This window comes from Cornus florida, unplaced genomic scaffold (genome assembly GCF_030987335.1).
Source record: "Cornus florida cultivar Cherokee Brave unplaced genomic scaffold, ASM3098733v1 CherokeeBrave_3.0.0_Hap2_Chr08, whole genome shotgun sequence".
NCBI lineage: Eukaryota > Viridiplantae > Streptophyta > Magnoliopsida > Cornales > Cornaceae > Cornus > Cornus florida.
The window spans coordinates 8,835,437-8,853,647 of NW_026775578.1; the positions used below are offsets into that span (position 1 = coordinate 8,835,437).

At 34.7% G+C, this 18,211-nt stretch overlaps 3 protein-coding genes across 10 annotated transcripts; all 3 read left to right on the plus strand.

The window, feature by feature from the left end:
- The first annotated feature begins 2,816 nt into the window (after positions 1-2,816).
- On the plus strand, positions 2,817-8,243 carry LOC132269249 (probable inactive receptor kinase At5g58300). Of its 7 annotated transcripts, none has more exons than XM_059770382.1 (5): positions 2,817-3,352; positions 3,491-3,560; positions 4,773-4,830; positions 5,623-6,966; positions 7,377-8,243. In XM_059770382.1, exons 4-5 carry the CDS (start codon positions 5,658-5,660, stop codon positions 8,003-8,005), a joined length of 1,938 nt encoding a protein of 645 aa, XP_059626365.1. In that variant the 5' UTR covers positions 2,817-3,352; positions 3,491-3,560; positions 4,773-4,830; positions 5,623-5,657; the 3' UTR covers positions 8,006-8,243. The 7 variants fall into 7 exon arrangements, with proteins under 7 accessions (XP_059626365.1, XP_059626362.1, XP_059626366.1 ...); XM_059770379.1 differs by having other exon boundaries at positions 3,507-3,560; XM_059770383.1 differs by lacking the exon at positions 4,773-4,830.
- A 541-nt stretch (positions 8,244-8,784) lies between these two features.
- On the plus strand, positions 8,785-12,104 carry LOC132269251 (ubiquitin-conjugating enzyme E2 28-like). 2 transcript variants are annotated; one of them, XM_059770386.1, is made up of 5 exons: positions 8,785-8,980; positions 9,271-9,382; positions 10,376-10,503; positions 11,439-11,543; positions 11,705-12,104. In XM_059770386.1, exons 2-5 carry the CDS (start codon positions 9,313-9,315, stop codon positions 11,846-11,848), a joined length of 447 nt encoding a protein of 148 aa, XP_059626369.1. In that variant the 5' UTR covers positions 8,785-8,980; positions 9,271-9,312; the 3' UTR covers positions 11,849-12,104. The 2 variants fall into 2 exon arrangements, with proteins under 2 accessions (XP_059626369.1, XP_059626370.1); XM_059770387.1 differs by lacking the exon at positions 8,785-8,980 and adding an exon at positions 9,074-9,097.
- A 785-nt stretch (positions 12,105-12,889) lies between these two features.
- On the plus strand, positions 12,890-16,733 carry LOC132269250 (pathogenesis-related genes transcriptional activator PTI6-like). Its single transcript, XM_059770385.1, has 2 exons — positions 12,890-14,561; positions 14,907-16,733. Exon 2 carries the CDS (start codon positions 15,558-15,560, stop codon positions 16,440-16,442), a length of 885 nt encoding a protein of 294 aa, XP_059626368.1. The 5' UTR covers positions 12,890-14,561; positions 14,907-15,557; the 3' UTR covers positions 16,443-16,733.
- The last annotated feature ends 1,478 nt before the right edge of the window (positions 16,734-18,211 follow it).

Consider the following 18,211-nt stretch of genomic DNA (forward strand, 5'->3'; position numbering starts at 1 on the left):
ATTTATTTGAAATATATGTATTGGATCAAAAAATCGTCTACATTTTTAAGTAGTTGGGACATTTATAAAGTAAATAACAATTTTTTTTTTGTTACTTTTTTTTTATGCATAAATTGTTCATGAGGGTAGATTGGTCCAATTTATTAAATTGTAAAGTTTAAAAAGTCTCCTAAACGGTCAAAGGGTAATTTGGTTAATTTATTATGTAAAGGAATGTCTTTGTCCATTTTTAAACCTTTAGGGATATCTTTATTAAAAAAAAACAGGTAAGTTTTGAGTTTTCTTTTGACAAATTTCAAGAGTGTGACTGTATTTCACCTTAATTTTTCTATTTGTTGATATATTGGGCGGTGGTTCAGGGAAAAAGGGGTCTGCACATAAACATCCAAAGAAAAAGAGCATCTACTTATTATTACAACACGTTAAACAAGAAAATTTAATTTCCATGTTTCCCATATTAGTCGTAGTTATCATCTCTATCATCCAAATCTGTCATAGGTCATACATATCTCACCAAAAACGTCTATTTATTAGAGTTTTAAACCACACACAGTCCCACCATCTAATATGTGAATCTACTCATTGACGTAATAAATGCTTGAAATGCTTGCTGCATGTCAAAGGCGTTGTTTTAAAAGCGGACCTACCATGTGGTTTCTGTGGCCTTTATGCAAAAGGATCATCAAGTAAAAATAGAACATGAAGGTCATGGTCAGAAAAAAAATAAGTAATTATTTTCTTTCTACATAAGAATTCATCATAGTTCTTACACAAATCCAAATTCTTGTTAGGTTTAGCGTTAAAAGTTTAATAAATTCAAATTCTTGTTGGTCCAACAATAAAAGTTTAATAAATTGGATCATGGTTCATCGACATGTATTGGATATGACATATAATTTATTTTTTTGTTAGATTATGTGATTTGATATGTGTTCTGAGTACTTTTCAAGGGTGAAAACAACCCTTACTGAAAATAATAAAAGAAAAAAAGGTTGTGTAATAAGAAATTATTTACTCAACTCGCCAAATTTCTCACGGGAAAAGAAGGAATGGATGAACTCATTGAAATGGTTTGAATGCCAACAACCAGGATATGAGCTGTCTAGCGACCACTAGCATAAGTGTTTAATGCTATTGGTTCATATGAGGATGGCAAATATTTTTATTGTATGATATTAATCCTGCCTATTTTAAAACTGTTCTCAACAAATTCGTATATTAGATTTGTATTGAGTGAACATACCAATGAACGTGATATATTGAATTTACTTGAAACCTATAGAGCAAAGCACTAAAGATCTAACTCTTTATCATTCTCACAAAGCTGTCACGCCTAAGCGGATCAATTAAATTGGGGTAAGAAGAAGATATGAGAGAAAATAGAGTTAACCTTTAGTCCTTTCCAGTTGACGGAAACAACTGAATGAGGTCATGTTCTGTTGACGGAATCAAGTGAATGATTTCACGTTTGGCATCATGAAAATCAATGTGTACGTATTGAAAATTTTATGTGGGCTCAATTGATGCCAAGTTATCTTGTGAGTGACTGGAATGGGCTGGAGAGGCTCATTTGGAACAATGTCGTCTAAGCCAACTAGTCTGGTTAACTTCGTTTTGATTTCCTGCGTTCCTTCGTCAATACACAGGGCAAGGAGGGGGAAAGGGATAGATGAGAAGACTCAATGGCCTTCGCCCAACTCTTGAATTTATCTACTAAAATTAGATACAACTATCAATAGATGAATGAATTAATTACGCTGTGTTTGGGGTTTTTTTTTTTTTTTTTTTTTTTGAAGGCAAATTGCATAAAAAAAACCCCTATTGACTTGTAGCGTTTTGAGTGAATCTCTTTTTTAATTTTTTATTTTTTATTTTATAACAAAGTACCCCTCTAACGGATGGGGTTGCTTTTACTAAAACACCCCTACCAAGTCGGGGGATTTTATGCAATTCGATCAATGATATATAATATATAATATAAATTATCCCTCGCCCCCGAAAGAATGTCCATTTTTAGTAATTTAACTTTTAAGATGATGAGTTTTAGTATTTTTTTATTATATTGTTAGTGATTGAATTATCAAATTATTTATAGTGGGTGCCATAGGAATGTGATGGTTTAATTTTTATAAATTCAATACAAGAAAGTTAAATTGGTAATATTACAAAAAAATAATAATAATAATAATAAAATATTACTTTAACTTTTGAAATGAGACATTTATTTTGAAATAACAAAAAATGGAAAGATATATATATATATTTTTGGACAGATGTAGCATAGATAGTGTAGTGGAGGGGGGTTACACAATATATTATTTATATATAATTAAATGAATTGCATAAAATAAATAAATTAATTAATTAATGAAAAGAGAGTTTAATGTAAAACGTTACAAGTCAAAAGAGGTTTAATGTAATTCGCCTTATCTATAAACATGATTTTTTATATATATATATTTTTCATTTTTTCAAAACAAAACTTAATTTTTTTTTTCATAATTTTTTTTAGTAATAATAAAAATATAACCTCTACATAAATTTCTTCATACAAAATGTTATCCTTACCTTAAAATATAAGAGGCTTATGAGCTGCAATGATGCTTTAATTTAAAAAGGAACCACTATGATTACCCACATTTGGATATAATTGGAATTTTTAATGAAGCCTAAAATGGAAAATGGCAAGAGGAACCAACGCATGTAGATAGGATTACGTATTAAGTAGTGTTAATTAACTAAACTGATTACCAAAAAAAACAAAACCAGAGAAGCATTTTGGTTTAATGTGAGTGGCACTCACTCCTACCATCCTCCTGCGCTTTAAAGCTTCAATAAAAGGGAATGATGGTTGTTCTCTCTCTGTCTCTCTCTCTCTCTATATATCTTCTCACTCACTCCCTTACCCACCCAATACACACACACACAAACTCACACTCAGTGGACAGATACAAGCGTGTCCCTTTCTTTCCCTGTTTTCTGCACATTGCTCATCCTTTTACTATCCAACAGCAGTTTTTTCCCCAAATTAACGGCGGTTTTAAGCTCCTAAGCTCTCAATATATACATATACATAAACATATATGTGTATGTCTATCTATATACACATATATAATGCCGTGTATTTTCAATCGGCATGTATGTTAACAGTTGATGCAAAGAAATAGCCAATTTCAGCCGAGCAGGGTTGTACTTACGGATCTGCGAATTTTAATGGTGTGTTTTTAAGAAATGTGGTTTGAGCTCTCTATTTTCTCAGTAAATTGGCTCATACTTAAGCCTAGAAAGGGCTTCCATGGCAACGTTGGAGCTCAAACGAGTCGACGGTGACTCCTGACCGGAATGTTTCAAGGTTTGCTCCGTTACCTTCAATTCTCTAAGTCCAATAAATATATCTCTATTTAATATGTATATATACATTTATATATATACACACACATGGCAGCAGCAGATCTGAGTAAAAAATGATGAAATTTTAAATTCTCTGAAGTTAATTTTGTTGACAGCTCTGGCATCAAATTCTGAAGGATACAAATATCTTCTTGCTGAAATCTTTGGTTGTAAGCGTTTGATCTTTTTATCCCTATGTCAATTTTTTAGTTGAGGCTAGTGCTTATCTGAATCTTTATATTAGAATTTACTTTTAGTAAAGTGTATACAAAAATATTCTATCTGAATCAGTTAGGTTGTTTATAGCTTAATTAAAAAATTGACATGGTCTGTGATAAGCTTTGCAATTCTTAATCACTTTCCACTTAATACTACTTTAATTGTGGTTTAACTTTTCCAACTAACCCAGCAAGTCAACTGCAATATTAGGAAGGGAACGGTAGGCATTTACTAAATTCCTGCTCTCTCTCTCTCTCTCTCTCTCTATATATATATATATATAATATATATACACACACACGCACCCATTTGCCTAGGATGCTCATGAAAGAAAAGGTTTGGTGACTAATAATGAATTGACTTCTCCACTCCAATTGTAGTGAATCTAGGGTTTAAATTATCAACAATGTTAATATATCCATCTCTTTTAGCATCTGCGTAAATGTTTTTTGTGTTGACAACTTTACGAACAATACTTTGGCTTCTTTGATCCTAAAAGCTTAAAAACATAAAATTCACCGCTGAGTATCTATTCCATGTTATCTTCACCAAAATCATCAGAATATATAAGTTGTTCTCTTACAAGTTAAAATTGCATTTTAAGTTGTTTAATAAACGAGAATGTGTGTGTACTTTATGCTTTCCCTTTTTCATTTTTTATATGACTTTTTATTTTTATAGTATTATATCCACTTCTTAATCATCTAAATTACTCTAATGGAAAATGTGTTTAGAAGGTGATGGAAAAAGCGTTGTTCCTTGCCTTTGCCTTTTTTTTTCTTTCTAAGATGCCTTTGGCTCTTGCTTTTGAATAGTGGTTTCTTTATTTTGTCCTTTTTGTGACTTCGTTATAAATGCTACAGAAATAGGGATGTATAGGTACATTGCCTTGGTGGTATAATTCTCTAGAAAATACCCTCTGAAAGATACTTTATTATTTAAATTTTAGAAACATGTTTCAAACCATTAATCATTCAGACACTTAAAAGCTTTCAGCCCTTCTCTACTATTCTATGAGGAAACACTAGTGCCCCTGTTATGGATGCCCTCAGACATCATGCTCATAATATTTTTTTTCCTTTGAGATTATATACTTTATACTTAGAATCATAGCTTTTGATGTTCTCGACCTCCCTAATGGTTAAATTATTGTCATATATCAGCTAATGGGAGGATGCTGCTGTTCTCTAAAAGTATGAAGTAGTATAAACCTATTGGCAGGTGTGTATATGTTTGTGTGATTTAATTTAACTCAACAAATTCTTTTCCCCAACTACTTGAGAATGTTTGTGTGATTTGCACACCAGCAGAAGAAAAGAAAAAAAAAAAAAAAAACAGAGTAGGTGGATTTCTTGACTGCTGTTTGTATTTGGCAGCTAAAGAGAGTTATTGGTCTCTGCTTTTGGTTTGAAATTTCTGACATGAATCATGATGTACAACATTTCAGTTTCAACTGGAAACTTAGAAAGAGTAAAACCTGAGAGTATATAGTGTTATTCAGGGTAATATGGATAAAGAGATGGGTAATATGGTTTTTATGTATTTATTTATTTATTTTTCCTATTTCCAGTTTTCAGCTCTCCGCCAGGGTGAATAATTTTTTATTAAACAATCTATTAGCAGCTGCGAATTTTTGGCAAGTTCGAACATGTTGAAGTTATGGGATTATCTTCAAAGAGGGATGGAATGCAGTTGTGTTTTTTTTGTAAACATTTCTGCTGATCACAAAGCCTATGTTATGAATAGAAACATAGGTGAAGTACATTTTACATAACTGTTCGCTTCTATAAAATGTTTTTGCTTCTATGCTCTTTTAATTTCTGCACTAGTGCATGGGAAAAGCTTGTTGCTTTTCTTTTCCTAGTTGTGAATTATGTGGTGGTTAATGGTACAATTCATGTTTGCGAGAGACTATGTTGACTTTATTTCCTCATTCTTTTATGATTGACTTTAGTTTCTTCATATTGCTAATTAGCCACTTAAAGCTAATTCTATTCTCTTCTATTAAAGCAGGAAACCTGTAAGAGTGACACCAACTTCACTTTCGTATGCCTCATGCTGAAAAACTCCTCATGAAACGCTGCTCTAGTTTTCCATTGCTTCCTTCCATTTTAGTCATTGTCAGTATTCTTCCTCTGGCTCTTGCCGACCTGAACTCAGATAAACAAGCCCTTCTTGCCTTTGCTGCTGCAGTCCCCCATGGTCGGAAACTTAACTGGAACCCTGCTACCTCCACTTGCACATCTTGGGTGGGCATCAATTGCACTTCAGATGGCACCCGCGTGCTTAAACTTCGACTTCCCGCTGTTGGACTCACTGGCCCCATCCCAGCCAACAGTCTTGGGAAATTAGATGCGTTAAGGGTTCTCAGCCTTCGATCCAATCTCCTCAATGGAACTCTTCCTTCTGATATCCCCTCCCTTCCTTCCCTACGCTACCTCTTTCTCCAACATAATAACTTCTCTGGTGATATTCCAACCTCCTTTTCCCCCCAACTCAATGTTCTGGATCTCTCATTTAATTCCTTCACAGGAAACATTCCACTAACAATTCAGAATTTGACACAGCTCATTGGATTGAATCTCCAGAACAACTCTCTTTCTGGACCCATTCCCAATATCACTGTTTCAAGGCTCAAACGTTTGAATTTAAGCTACAACCATCTTAATGGCTCTATCCCACCGTTCCTCCAAAAGTTCCCCAACTCTTCATTTGTAGGAAACTCTCTCTTGTGTGGACCACCTCTAACTGCTTGCTCTGTCATACTCCCTCCGCCTTCTTCCCCCATTTACCTTCAACCCCCACCGAAAGTCCCTCAAAAACAGAAATCAAGAAAGAAACTCACAAAAGGAGCAATTATTGCCATTGCAGTTGGAGGGTCCGTGGTGCTGTTTCTTGTGGCTCTAGTCATAATCTTGTGTTGTTTGAAGAGAATGAATAGTGAGGGCAGCATTGTGCTGAAAGGAAAGGTTTCCAGTGGTGGGAGGAGTGAGAAACCAAAGGAGGAGTTTGGGAGTGGGGTGCAAGAGCCTGAAAAGAACAAGCTGGTTTTCTTTGAGGGCTCTTCATATAATTTTGATCTTGAGGATTTGCTGAGGGCATCAGCTGAGGTCCTTGGAAAGGGAAGTTATGGGACTGCATATAAGGCTATCCTGGAGGAGGCAACTACAGTAGTTGTAAAACGGTTGAAGGAAGTAGTGTTGGGGAAGAAGGATTTCGAACAACATATGGAGATCATAGGGCGAGTTGGGCAGCATCCTAATGTTGTGCCGCTCCGTGCTTATTATTACTCCAAGGATGAGAAGCTCATGGTTTATGATTATATTCCAGGTGGCAGCTTGTCTGCGCTCTTACATGGTACGCTCCTCCACTTTATCTTCTATAGTTGTTTGTGCGTGCGTGTGCGTGTGTGTGAGAGAGATCATTTGAGTTGCCTCTTTATTTATCTGTGAATCATCGAATTAAAATTTGATTTTGTTCATAAAAAACCCGAACTTTTTACACACTGTACATGAAAAAATAACAGAATTTTCATTTATTAATTGAAAAGGAATTTATGCTCATTTTCCAACTCTTTGGGTTCAGGTGCATGATTCTATTTTTTAATTCTGCTCTAAGAACAGAATTTATGCCGGAATCCATAAAATCAGAATCATGCAGCTCTATTAGCTATCCTATGTTCTTCCTATAATCAAACTGCCGTAAATGTAAATCCAACTATATACTACTTTCATTGTCCCCTACTCTAAATTTCAATGCAATTACAGGAAACAGGGACAGTGGAAGAACTCCTCTAAATTGGGACTCCAGAATTAAGGTCTCCCTTGGAGTTGCAAGGGGCATTGCCCACATCCATTCTGTCGGTGGTGTCAAGTTTACTCACGGCAACATCAAGTCATCAAATGTCCTTCTCAACCAAGATGCAGATGGATGTGTCTCTGATTTAGGCATGACACCTCTTATGAACTTCCCTGCCACTCCATCTCGGCATCCAGGGTACCGCGCTCCTGAGGTGATTGAAACCCGAAAGCACACTCATAAATCTGATGTATACAGCTTTGGCGTCCTCCTACTCGAGATGTTAACAGGAAAACAACCAATGCAATCACCCGGGCGTGATGATGTGGCTGATCTCCCCAGGTGGGTCCAGTCAGTTGTGAGGGAGGAATGGACAGCTGAAGTTTTTGATGTTGAGCTGATGAGGTTCCAGAACATCGAAGAAGAGATGGTGCAGATGCTGCAAATTGCCATGGCCTGTGTGGCAAGGGTGCCAGACTTGCGGCCCAACATGGATGAAGTTGTTAGGATGATCGAAGAGATCCGGCAATCCGACACCGAAAACCGCCAATCATCGGAAGAAAACAAATCCAAGGATTCAAATGTGCAGACCCCATGATTGCCTTGAATGTTGTTTCTCTGGTGTATCAAGCTTCCAGTAATTATTTATCAGAAATTCATCTAATCCAAATACATGCCTCCTAAGGTTTGCTCCCAAGGATATTCAAACCTTACGAGCATGTGGTGTGAATCTATCTAATTTTGTGATTTTACTCTCTTTAGGAGGGGTTTTCGTTTCAGAATTTGTGTTAATAATTTAATTCAAAACAATTACAAGTTGATTGATCTTCTACCAAGGACTTTTGTTCATCATTATGACATATTGATTTGGCGGACTAAACCCCAATGCCAAACAAAATACAGTAATTAAACTAAGGGCAAAATGTAATTAAAGGAATTGGGATGTGGGATGTACAAACTTTACTTCACAAAAGCTGCAGTAGATAAAGGAAGGGGGTGTGACAGAGTATAAATCAAATTTGAAAGAGAACAAAGCAGTCCTTGATGTGGACTTAAAAGAATACTCCCACTTGATCAATTTTTTTTTAAAAAAGAACTATTTTCTTTTCTTTTTTTCATTCTTTTAAAACTAAATACAAGTATGAAAGAATTCCAAAAAAAAAAAAATCCCTTTTTACTCTGTCCAATAAAAAAATTTGCATGAAGACCCGTGTCATACTCTCATTGGCATAATATTGAATCTGATCGTCTTTATTTTATTTATTTATTTATTTATTGGCCTTTCCGTGGAACTCACTCCATCCAAACATATTTTACCCAATATTAACCAAAGAAGAAACGCCAAGTCAGCCCCCACAAAATATATAAAGGCACGCCATAATGTCGCCATTTATGACTTTGGCCCGAAGAGTCTAGAAGAAGTGACCTCAGTCTAATACTATTCTACTATACTACTAATACTAAATCAAATAGGAGTATTAGGAAATTAAAATTAGTGGACTTCCCATCATTGGATCTGAAATTGTTCTCTCCCCCTCTGTGATCTCCGTTCCATCGCAGAACATTCAATCAGGTCCTCTCTCTCTCTCTCTCTCTCTCTCTCTCTCTCTCTCTCTATATATATATATATATGCTCTCGTAATTTTTTTTTTTTGAATTTCGTATATATGTGGTCTGGAAGAAATCTAGGGTATCTATCACAGCTCCTATGAACTATTAATCCGATATTGAATTTTTTGGTGTGATTATATTGAGCAGTTTATTTTTTAGGGTTGATCAATTGGATTGTGTTTTTTATATGTATAAATTGGTCCTGGGTTTGTTTCTTTTGACTCACGATCTGGTGCTGATGTGTATGGATAGGTTAAGGATTTGATTTGAAGAGCTTGGAAAGCTGTTGTATTTATGGCATCAAAACGCATCTTGAAGGAGCTCAAGGATTTACAGAAGGACCCTCCTACATCATGCAGCGCCGGTATGTTGTTTATCCTCCCCTCCGTGTTTGTTTATTATTATTATTATTATATATGTGTATGTATATATGTATCTGCATAGTCATTGTGGCATATGAACTTAGGTGTTGTTGGATAAAACTGAAAATTAGGAACTGAAATTTCAAGTGGTAATTGACAATTGAGAGCCTTTGTATTACTTGTTTAAATTTTAATTGTTCAGAGTTCTCTCGCTTAAAATTTTACCCGATTTGTCATTAATAGTGGCATTCAAATTGCATTATTAAACACAATTGAGTAAGGACTTGATTTATTCAGAATTAGTTTTCAAACAACACCTTATTTCTTCCCAAATTTTGCCAGCAAAGATATTTTAAGAGCCCTATTGGTGTTATCAAAGGATTAAATAATGCAATTGGTGGATTAAATAATGCAATTGGTTCTTTCTAGTCCAAACTTTATGATGATCTCAACCTAAAATTACATGATTTAGGATCGAACTGATCAGCAAACCAGTAAATTAGGATTTGGTTGTTTACTTTATAAGAGTTGTCTGAGTTTCTCATTCAATAAACACTGTTGTAGTTCTAATGATCAGTTCCTGGATGGTTGTGATTATTTCAGTATTTCTTGGTTTCCATAGCCAATGATTAATGATTTCTTTTTTCTTCCCTTGTATCTGCCATGTGATTTAATTCCGGGTTTTAGATTGATAGCATGTTTGCATTCTATTTGCAGAGTTGCAAATGGGTGGTAATTGTCGGCTTGTGTGTGTTTGTTGTTGTTGTTGTGAGGATGGGGATACAAAAATGAGTTGTCCTTGATGGATTGTTGGGTTATTGAACTCATGATGGCAAAGTTAATAGTCTGGTCTGATTATCTTGAGTGGCTCCTTATTATTGTTGTTTTTCTTTCTTTGGTGGTGTGCTTACTTTACCATTTCCTTTTTCATGCTTCTAATGCTGTAAAATTGGACTGAGCTTATTAATCTATGACTTCTCCTTTCATTATTTCAGGTCCTGTTGGTGAAGACATGTTCCATTGGCAAGCAACAATTATGGGACCTACTGATAGCCCATATTCAGGAGGTGTTTTTCTAGTTTCTATTCATTTCCCTCCTGATTATCCTTTCAAGCCCCCCAAGGTAAATGTTTCTTTCTGGTGGTCTACCACATGTAGGTGTCTCTACTCTGCATTTTGTAACTTGTTGTCGCATTTTAATATAGAAGTAGCTTTCTTTGAAACTGCACCATCATAGCTATAATTACATTATTAGACTGTCATTTTCATTATCTTATCGTAGAAAAGAGATCTTTTAGTTAAAGTAGCAATATATTAGATAGTCAATGTCTTGATGAGACATAGGAATTGACTTTTTCACCATGAAGAATGTTATGTTTAGCAATACTAAACCAGAAAGGTAGGAACTATGATACCAAGAAGGCACTAGAGGTTAATGAGAAATATCTCTCTCTCTCTCTCTCTCTCTATATATATATATATATAGTCTTTGAGATAAATGATACCAAGACAACATTAGAGATGAATGAGAACCCTCCTCCAAAAGAAGTTGAAATAATCTTAAAACATTTTAAAAGAAAGAAAAACGGATGTTGCATTGATGAATCTCATATTCTTCAAAAACCAGTAATTTCTTTGGTTTATTGTTTTGGTTGAATTGAATGAAGTTAGGAATTACATAAAAATGATATGGTTAAAGCATGCATAGGCATCGTATTTTTTGAATGCATAGGTATCATATTTTTATGTTATATGCAATGCACATATAATACTTAGGGTATCATATTGTATGCTGTATGGCTTCAGTTGTAATATTGTTCACTTATGAAGTTCTATTCTGCTGTTGATTGGTTTATAATTAGTAATTTAGTTTCCTAAAGTTGTGTGGCAAATCTAATTGTTCCAACTTATGGTTTGTAAAGTTCCATAGTACACAAATTCAGGCATCATTTATGTTACTTAAGGGTTTTTTTTTTTTTTTTTGACAATGCCTTGAATTTCTATGATCATCTTGTTTCCAATGCTTTATTGATCTGAGAAGACAGTGGAATGGTGTAGGTTGCATTTAGGACTAAGGTATTCCACCCAAATGTTAATAGCAATGGTAGCATTTGTCTCGATATTCTGAAAGAGCAATGGAGCCCAGCATTAACCATATCTAAGGTTCAATCTATCTTCTTTTTCTTCTGTAATTTCCATCAAGGTCAAGATCTTTTTGGTCTTCGTCTTTGTAAATTTTGATTACTTATATATTGTAAATTTTTATATCTTAGTGGAATTGAGGCTGTTATTAGTTGTACGTTAAGATGATTTCCATGTTTTAGGTACTGCTGTCTATATGTTCCCTCTTGACGGATCCCAACCCTGATGATCCACTAGTGCCTGAAATTGCACACTTGTACAAGACTGACAGGGCCAAATATGAGTCCACTGCTCGCAGCTGGACACAGAAGTATGCAATGGGATGATAGGGAGAACACCATGAATTTCTGAAAGAAATTGCAACTATATGGTATTCCAATAACCTTGGGTGAAGATGAAACTGATGGTAAGGAAGCTTGTTCATTCTTCTCTCCCAAACATGAGCTTGGCAAGGAAGAAGTGGATATTAAGACATAATGTAATGACTCTGTTTTATTTTATTATTATCATTATTATTTTTTTTTTTCAGTAAAGGTGTTCTTTTATTTATTTCAAGTTAAAGTTAAAAGAATGTTGCTTATCCTTGGAAAGGCTGTTGTGTGGTGTACCATTAATGTTTTCAATTGGGTTTTAAGATTCTTGGAAATAAATTTGTTTTCAAAGTGAAAGAGTTGACTGATTCACCAATGCAATGGAAGGAAAACCTCATGCGAATATATCTAAAGCTTTTGCCATTATATAGCATTGCTCTGTTGGAAATGACTAATGGCAAGAAAGAACGATGGTTTATCTGACTTCCCAAACTATGGGTGCTGAACTGCTGATGGAAGTTGGTGATTATTTTTCAGAGGTATGCTGGGTGACAATTTGTGCTTTCTGTGGTGAGTTTAAAGGTGTTGGAGTGCTGTCTGGTTATCTTGGCATGCTTCACAATTTCCAGGTTTTGGGTCTTTCTTTCGCCTTTTTTCTGTTCTTCATTTCTCAATTACCGATTATCATCGTTATCCTCCCATTTATTCATTTTTTTGTTTTCACACCACTTTGATCTAGTTAAAGTATAAAGGCTTATGTTGCAGTGGTGTAAAGTGGTGTAAAGTGTACGCAACTCGGCTGTTTTTATGAGATTGACATAATCATAACATTAGTCTATGATATCGTTATGACGTTAGTTCCACTCGCATCAAACAGTCGGACTATTAGACTAATCAATTTCCATCCGAGAAATTAATTTCTTTCCTTGATTGAGGTGATTTGTTTCAAAGATTCAATCTTTGCTCATTAAAACACTCTGATCCTATTAGGGTTCTGTCATGATTCTGTAGAAGCAGGCACCATGAAAGGTAGCCACTAAATCGGCACCATGAAAGGTAGCCACTAAATCTAATGTTGCTCCCATCTCTGGCTACATTTTTTTATTTTTATTTTTATTTTTTACATTATTATTTATTTTTGCTGCATAGGCTGATCTAGAGTAATAGAATTGATGCGCACTCTCTTTAGGTGCTTACATCCGTAATAGAATCCTCTTTATTTCATTCTCTATTGTGGCCAATAATTGTGGATATCTAGAATCCTGTAAGCTGTAACCACTAAGTCGAGGTAAACCAATGCCAAATCTGTGCCACCAACAAACGAGCAATATGTAAAAATTGAAAGGACTAAAATGCCCTTACACTAAATTTCACACTCCACCCTTCTCTCCGCTACAAACCCTGATAATTATCTTAGTCGGTTCATGAACAAATGAGACTAATAGCAGTTGATTTGGAAGTCTAATTATGCTTTGTTTTTAGCCATATATATTAAAGGAAATAGAAGATCAAAAATGAGTTTCAGATCTTCCAATTCAAAGAAGAATATAAGAGCTGGTGAGGCAGTTAGTGAATTGGGAGCTTTAGTGTTGACGCTTCAGAGCCGAGTAGAGGACTGATTCAATGCCCCCGGGCCTCTGTTTGCTTTTAGTTGGATTTGCCAATATAGATTGGCTTCGTCTTCGGAAGGGCTTAAACTGAAAAATTCTTACCCGGCAGTAATGAAGAAGAAAAGGAAATTAGAAAATTAAAAAAAGATAGTATATATATATATATATATATATATATATAATTTTAAAAAATAATTTTAAATTGGTGGGTGTACACGATGATGATGATATATATAGTTTTAAAAAATAATTTTAAATTGGTGGATGTACATGATGATGATGATATATATATATAAAGAATAATTATAAGTTTATATAATAAAAGTCAAAGGGTATTGAAGTCATTTTAACACTTTTTAAAGTTATTTCCTCTGTCCATTGGCATTATTCGTTGTTCACCTTTGTTTTATAACTTTTTAAGGAGACATGCAATTAATGCATTGTCTCAATTTCAAATTACTAAGTTGTCTTTCAAATTTTAAACAGTTGTAAGATTTTTGAAAGGTTAGAAGGGTAATTATGAAAAGATAATATTTATTTTATTTGACTTTTCAAAATGGACATTTAATTTGGGACACTCTAAAAGGAGAAAATGGATTACTAATAAGGGATAGAGAGAGTAACATATAGTTAGAAGAGTTGTAATGTCATTTTACATACAAAAAAAGTATCTGACACTTTTGAAAAGTAATTTTTGGGGTGTAAGTGAAAAACGAAAGAAATATTTGTAATGTAAGTGATAATTATTTTCGAAAGATGTTTCAATGTAAAATTTAGTCAAACTTAAGAAAGTACCAGTGAAATTAACCTTTTTTTTTTTTAATAAAAAATTATGCTTTTTGATCATGCAAACTGATTGCATTATTTGATTTCCTGTTTGATTTTTTGATGAGAGAAGCAAAATCTGCCTAATCAATGTTATACCGTGCGTCTTTATATATATACAGTATATATATATATATATACTGTATATATTATTGTACTAAACTGTTTACAGGCCTGAATCAATTTGAGTAATGAGTTATCATCAAGGAGCGCTCAGGCTAAGTAAGGGAAAATACAATTGGAGAGGATGGGTTTGAAATTTTGAATCAAGGACACGTGGTGTATTTTAACTGGTAGGTAAAGATTTTTGTATAACCTAATAATTTAAAGATTTTTTTAAAAAATAAAAAATGATTGAAATATAGACTTCCAAGTTCCAACTTGTGGAATGTGAAAGGAACTATTACTCATTTATTATGCTTTAGTTATTTTAAATGTGTGTATACATACAATTATGGCTTGGTTGACAAGCCAAACCTCCCGTGGGGGTAATATATTCCTTTGGTTTTAAGCCTATAAAACCCACTCCCCTTACTTTTCAAACGGCCTTGTGTGTGCATGTTTTTCTTTTATTATTATTATTGCCATTAAAATACCCAGCGAATTTATAATTCATTTCGTCTTTTTTGAATATGTAGGTGAATCTTGTATGTTCATTAATATTTGGTATTTGGAGGGCAGTCTTCTTTTCTCCAATATTTTACTTTAGTCAATAAATAAATAAATGTAAGAACGGACCTGACGTAAAAGGAGCGTTTGACACGTCAAGACAACAGCTGTAGGCCAACCCTGTTTTCTACTGTGGACAAAGACCAAATCCGCGACTGATTTTTACAAGAGACACAGAGGACTGTACTCTTCTCACTTCTCCATCTCTTCCCCTTCTTTTCCTAGTAAATTTTCAATCAAAACCAACCACCAACTCATAGACTTCTTCATTATTGGTCTCCTCCTGCACACATATACTATATATCCATCCATATATATATATTCCAGTAGCTGCAATGGGCTTGGCGCCAAAACATTGACAAGAAAGCTTTTTTTTTCGTTTTTTTGTTCTTCAGCAGATATATTTTCCTTGATAGGTTGGCACAGCTTACCATTGACGAAGCTGTGTCAGACTCTTCCTTGTTCTGCATATATGCTCTGTCTCTTCTGTCCATTACTTTGTCTCTATTTCTACTCTGCTTCCCAGAACAGATATCAACTCTCCCAAATTTCACTTTTATACACCCTACTAACCGGTCAAATTCAATACTCTCAACTCCGACTCGTCCGTACGTCCGGCTATGAAAATATCCGAACATGTTGTCACAACAAGTATCCACCAACAGAGTTTTGTAACCTCCGGCGAGTTTCCGACAAGGTTCCGGCGAAAAGTTGTGAGGATCATGCTCACCGACGCTGACGCCACTGACTCTGAAGGCGAGGACGAGGTTGTACGGAGAGTGAAGAGACATGTCAACCAGATCAACTTTAAACCACCAAAAAGGCCGCGAAAGTGTCAGCCAACTAAGAAGCCAAGCTTGAGCTCGCCGGAAACCGAGCACGATCACCGGAAAAAGATCATAGGCGTGCGTCAGAGGCCTAAGAAGCCAAGATTGAGCTCGCCGGAAACTGAGCCCGCTTTCCGGAAAAAGTTGATAGGCGTGCGTCAGATGCCTAAGAAGCCAAGCTTGAGCTCGCCGGAAACTGATCACGCATTCCGGAAAAAGTTCATAGGCGTGCGTCAGAGGCCGTGGGGTCGCTGGGTCGCGGAGATCCGTGACGGTCGGAAAAGGCTGTGGCTGGGGACTTACAACGCGCCGGAGGAAGCCGCCAAAGCGTACGACATAGCTACCGTTAGATTGAAGGGTCCCGACGCCGTTACGAACTTCCCTAAAGTGGCTATGACGGAAGCGGTCGTTGACGGTCAAAAGGAGGTTGAAGGCGCACGCAAAGCTGCTGCTGCTGCTGCTGCTGCTGCTGCGTCATCGCCCACGTCAGTCCTCCGTCACGACGACTTGACGGCGTTGGACGGTGTCAGTTACGGAGGCGTGGATTTCATGGGTTTTGAATCTTTTGATATGGACGTGCTGTTTAATCTGCCGGATATCGTGACGTCGAACAAGTACTACCGCGAGGAAGATTTCGGCGAGTTTAACATCGACGATTTCGTCGTGGAAGTGAGATAAGTTATCGAGTGTAACGCCACCCTTTTACGGCCTCCCCATTCCAAAACTCTTCTTGTCATTCCAAGGCAATGCCCAAGACGGTCATTTTAGCAAATCCATTAGTATATAATAATCAAGTCTAGGATTATGTGATTATAACTATGAGTTGGTATTGTGCACCGTGTAATGTTGGATGATCATGAGTTTAATAGCTAAAAATGTCTATTACACAAATTTTGAATCGTTAAATGTAATTGTGTTGAACACAATTGTAATTGCTCTATTATGATATGAACATAAAATTATTTGGCATGATAGTTACTACAATTTGTGCACATATGAACATTTTTAAATCTTGCACAAAAATATTGATGAACAAGAGCAATCATTTGGGCCTTCTGCCCATTGAGATCTATACCTTTCAGGTGAATTTCAAGTCTTAAAAAGATATTTCTTTGTCAATAATAAAATATAAAATAAATAAATATTCTCAAATTTTGTGGGTGGACACGGCTCAAGGAGTGGCAAGGGGGAGCCAAGATTTTGAGGTTGAGGGAGCCAAAATTATAAACAATATTACCTAGCTAGAATTTTGGAAAAAAATATATATTACGTGGGCAAAAATATTTTACTATTTATTATATTCATACAAAAATATATCTATTTAAACTTTTTTTTAATTTATTTAAATAAAAAAAAAACTAGTTATTTAAAGACATTTTTTATCAAACTTTCTGAACAAACAAAAATAAAATTTATGCCAAAATTATGAAAAAATTCAATTAATACCGAAAACAAAAATAACTTAAAAAAAATGTAACAATTGAAAATTTAACAAAACAATAACAATGATAAAAAAAATAATAATAATAAAAGATAAAAAAAAAAAAAAAAACACACACACACACAAACAAATTAATAAAATAAAAATTTAGATTCTTAAATCATCGATTTTTGTTGATATTCAAAACTTCAAATGAAATTTTTGTTCTTGATTTTGTAAAAATTAATTTCTTATAAAATTCTTATAAAAGCATTTCAATAAAAATGAAAAAAAAAAAAAAAAAAAAAAAAAAGAAGGTGATGGAAAGAATCATGTATGAGATGAAATTTTAGAATAATAAGGTTATAGAAAGAATAGTGCTTGTAGTCACATTATGGAAAAAACGGTATTTGAGTTGAAATTTTAAGAAAATCACATTAAATTTTTATGTAAATTAATTTTTATCGGGATTCTATAGTCGTTAATTAAATCACTATATAAACTATCTTTTGTTAAATTCTAATTAAAAATAATAATTTTTTTTTCTTAGGAGGCCAAGTATCAATTTTATATCCCCTGGGGTGAGTGGACTTGAATTTCATGACACTAATAATGTAATTTTTTTTACACATAAGTACTACTGTTTGGTCGTACTAAGATATGTGAGTGGACGTGGACTCCAGAATATGACATATGATGGGGTTCATATTTTTCTACACATAATACTCGTGTTTGGTCGTATTTTTGGAAATGAAGGTTGGATGGATAATTTTGATTGAACAATGGTGGCGGCGTGCTAAGTGGGAGGGGAGAGAGTGTGTGGGTAAGAAATGAAATTGGTGTTTGTATGTCACAATCTAGTGTTGAAAAATTTAGACATTTATGCATTTTCTTTTGTTTTGAATTAGTCTTCCGTGTTATCTTTAAATTTCATTGAAATAACGTTTGAATCGTCGTCTCGTCTTTACATGGAAGTTGCTTTCCCCAACATTGACGTGTTTAACAAGCTGGCACTGCTGCCACCTGA

What these genes read in the sequence shown, in the direction of transcription:
- LOC132269251 (XM_059770386.1), top strand. Translation starts at nt 9,313, where the DNA reads ATGGCATCAAAACGCATCTTGAAGGAGCTCAAGGATTTACAGAAGGAC. An exon ending in TCCTACATCATGCAGCGCCG is followed by an intron (nt 9,383 to 10,375) that starts GTATGTTGTTTA and finishes TCATTATTTCAG; the next exon opens with GTCCTGTTGGTGAAGACATG. An exon ending in ATCCTTTCAAGCCCCCCAAG is followed by an intron (nt 10,504 to 11,438) that starts GTAAATGTTTCT and finishes GGAATGGTGTAG; the next exon opens with GTTGCATTTAGGACTAAGGT.
- LOC132269250 (XM_059770385.1), top strand. Translation starts at nt 15,558, where the DNA reads ATGAAAATATCCGAACATGTTGTCACAACAAGTATCCACCAACAGAGT.
- LOC132269249 (XM_059770382.1), top strand. Translation starts at nt 5,658, where the DNA reads ATGCCTCATGCTGAAAAACTCCTCATGAAACGCTGCTCTAGTTTTCCA. An exon ending in CTTGTCTGCGCTCTTACATG is followed by an intron (nt 6,967 to 7,376) that starts GTACGCTCCTCC and finishes ATGCAATTACAG; the next exon opens with GAAACAGGGACAGTGGAAGA.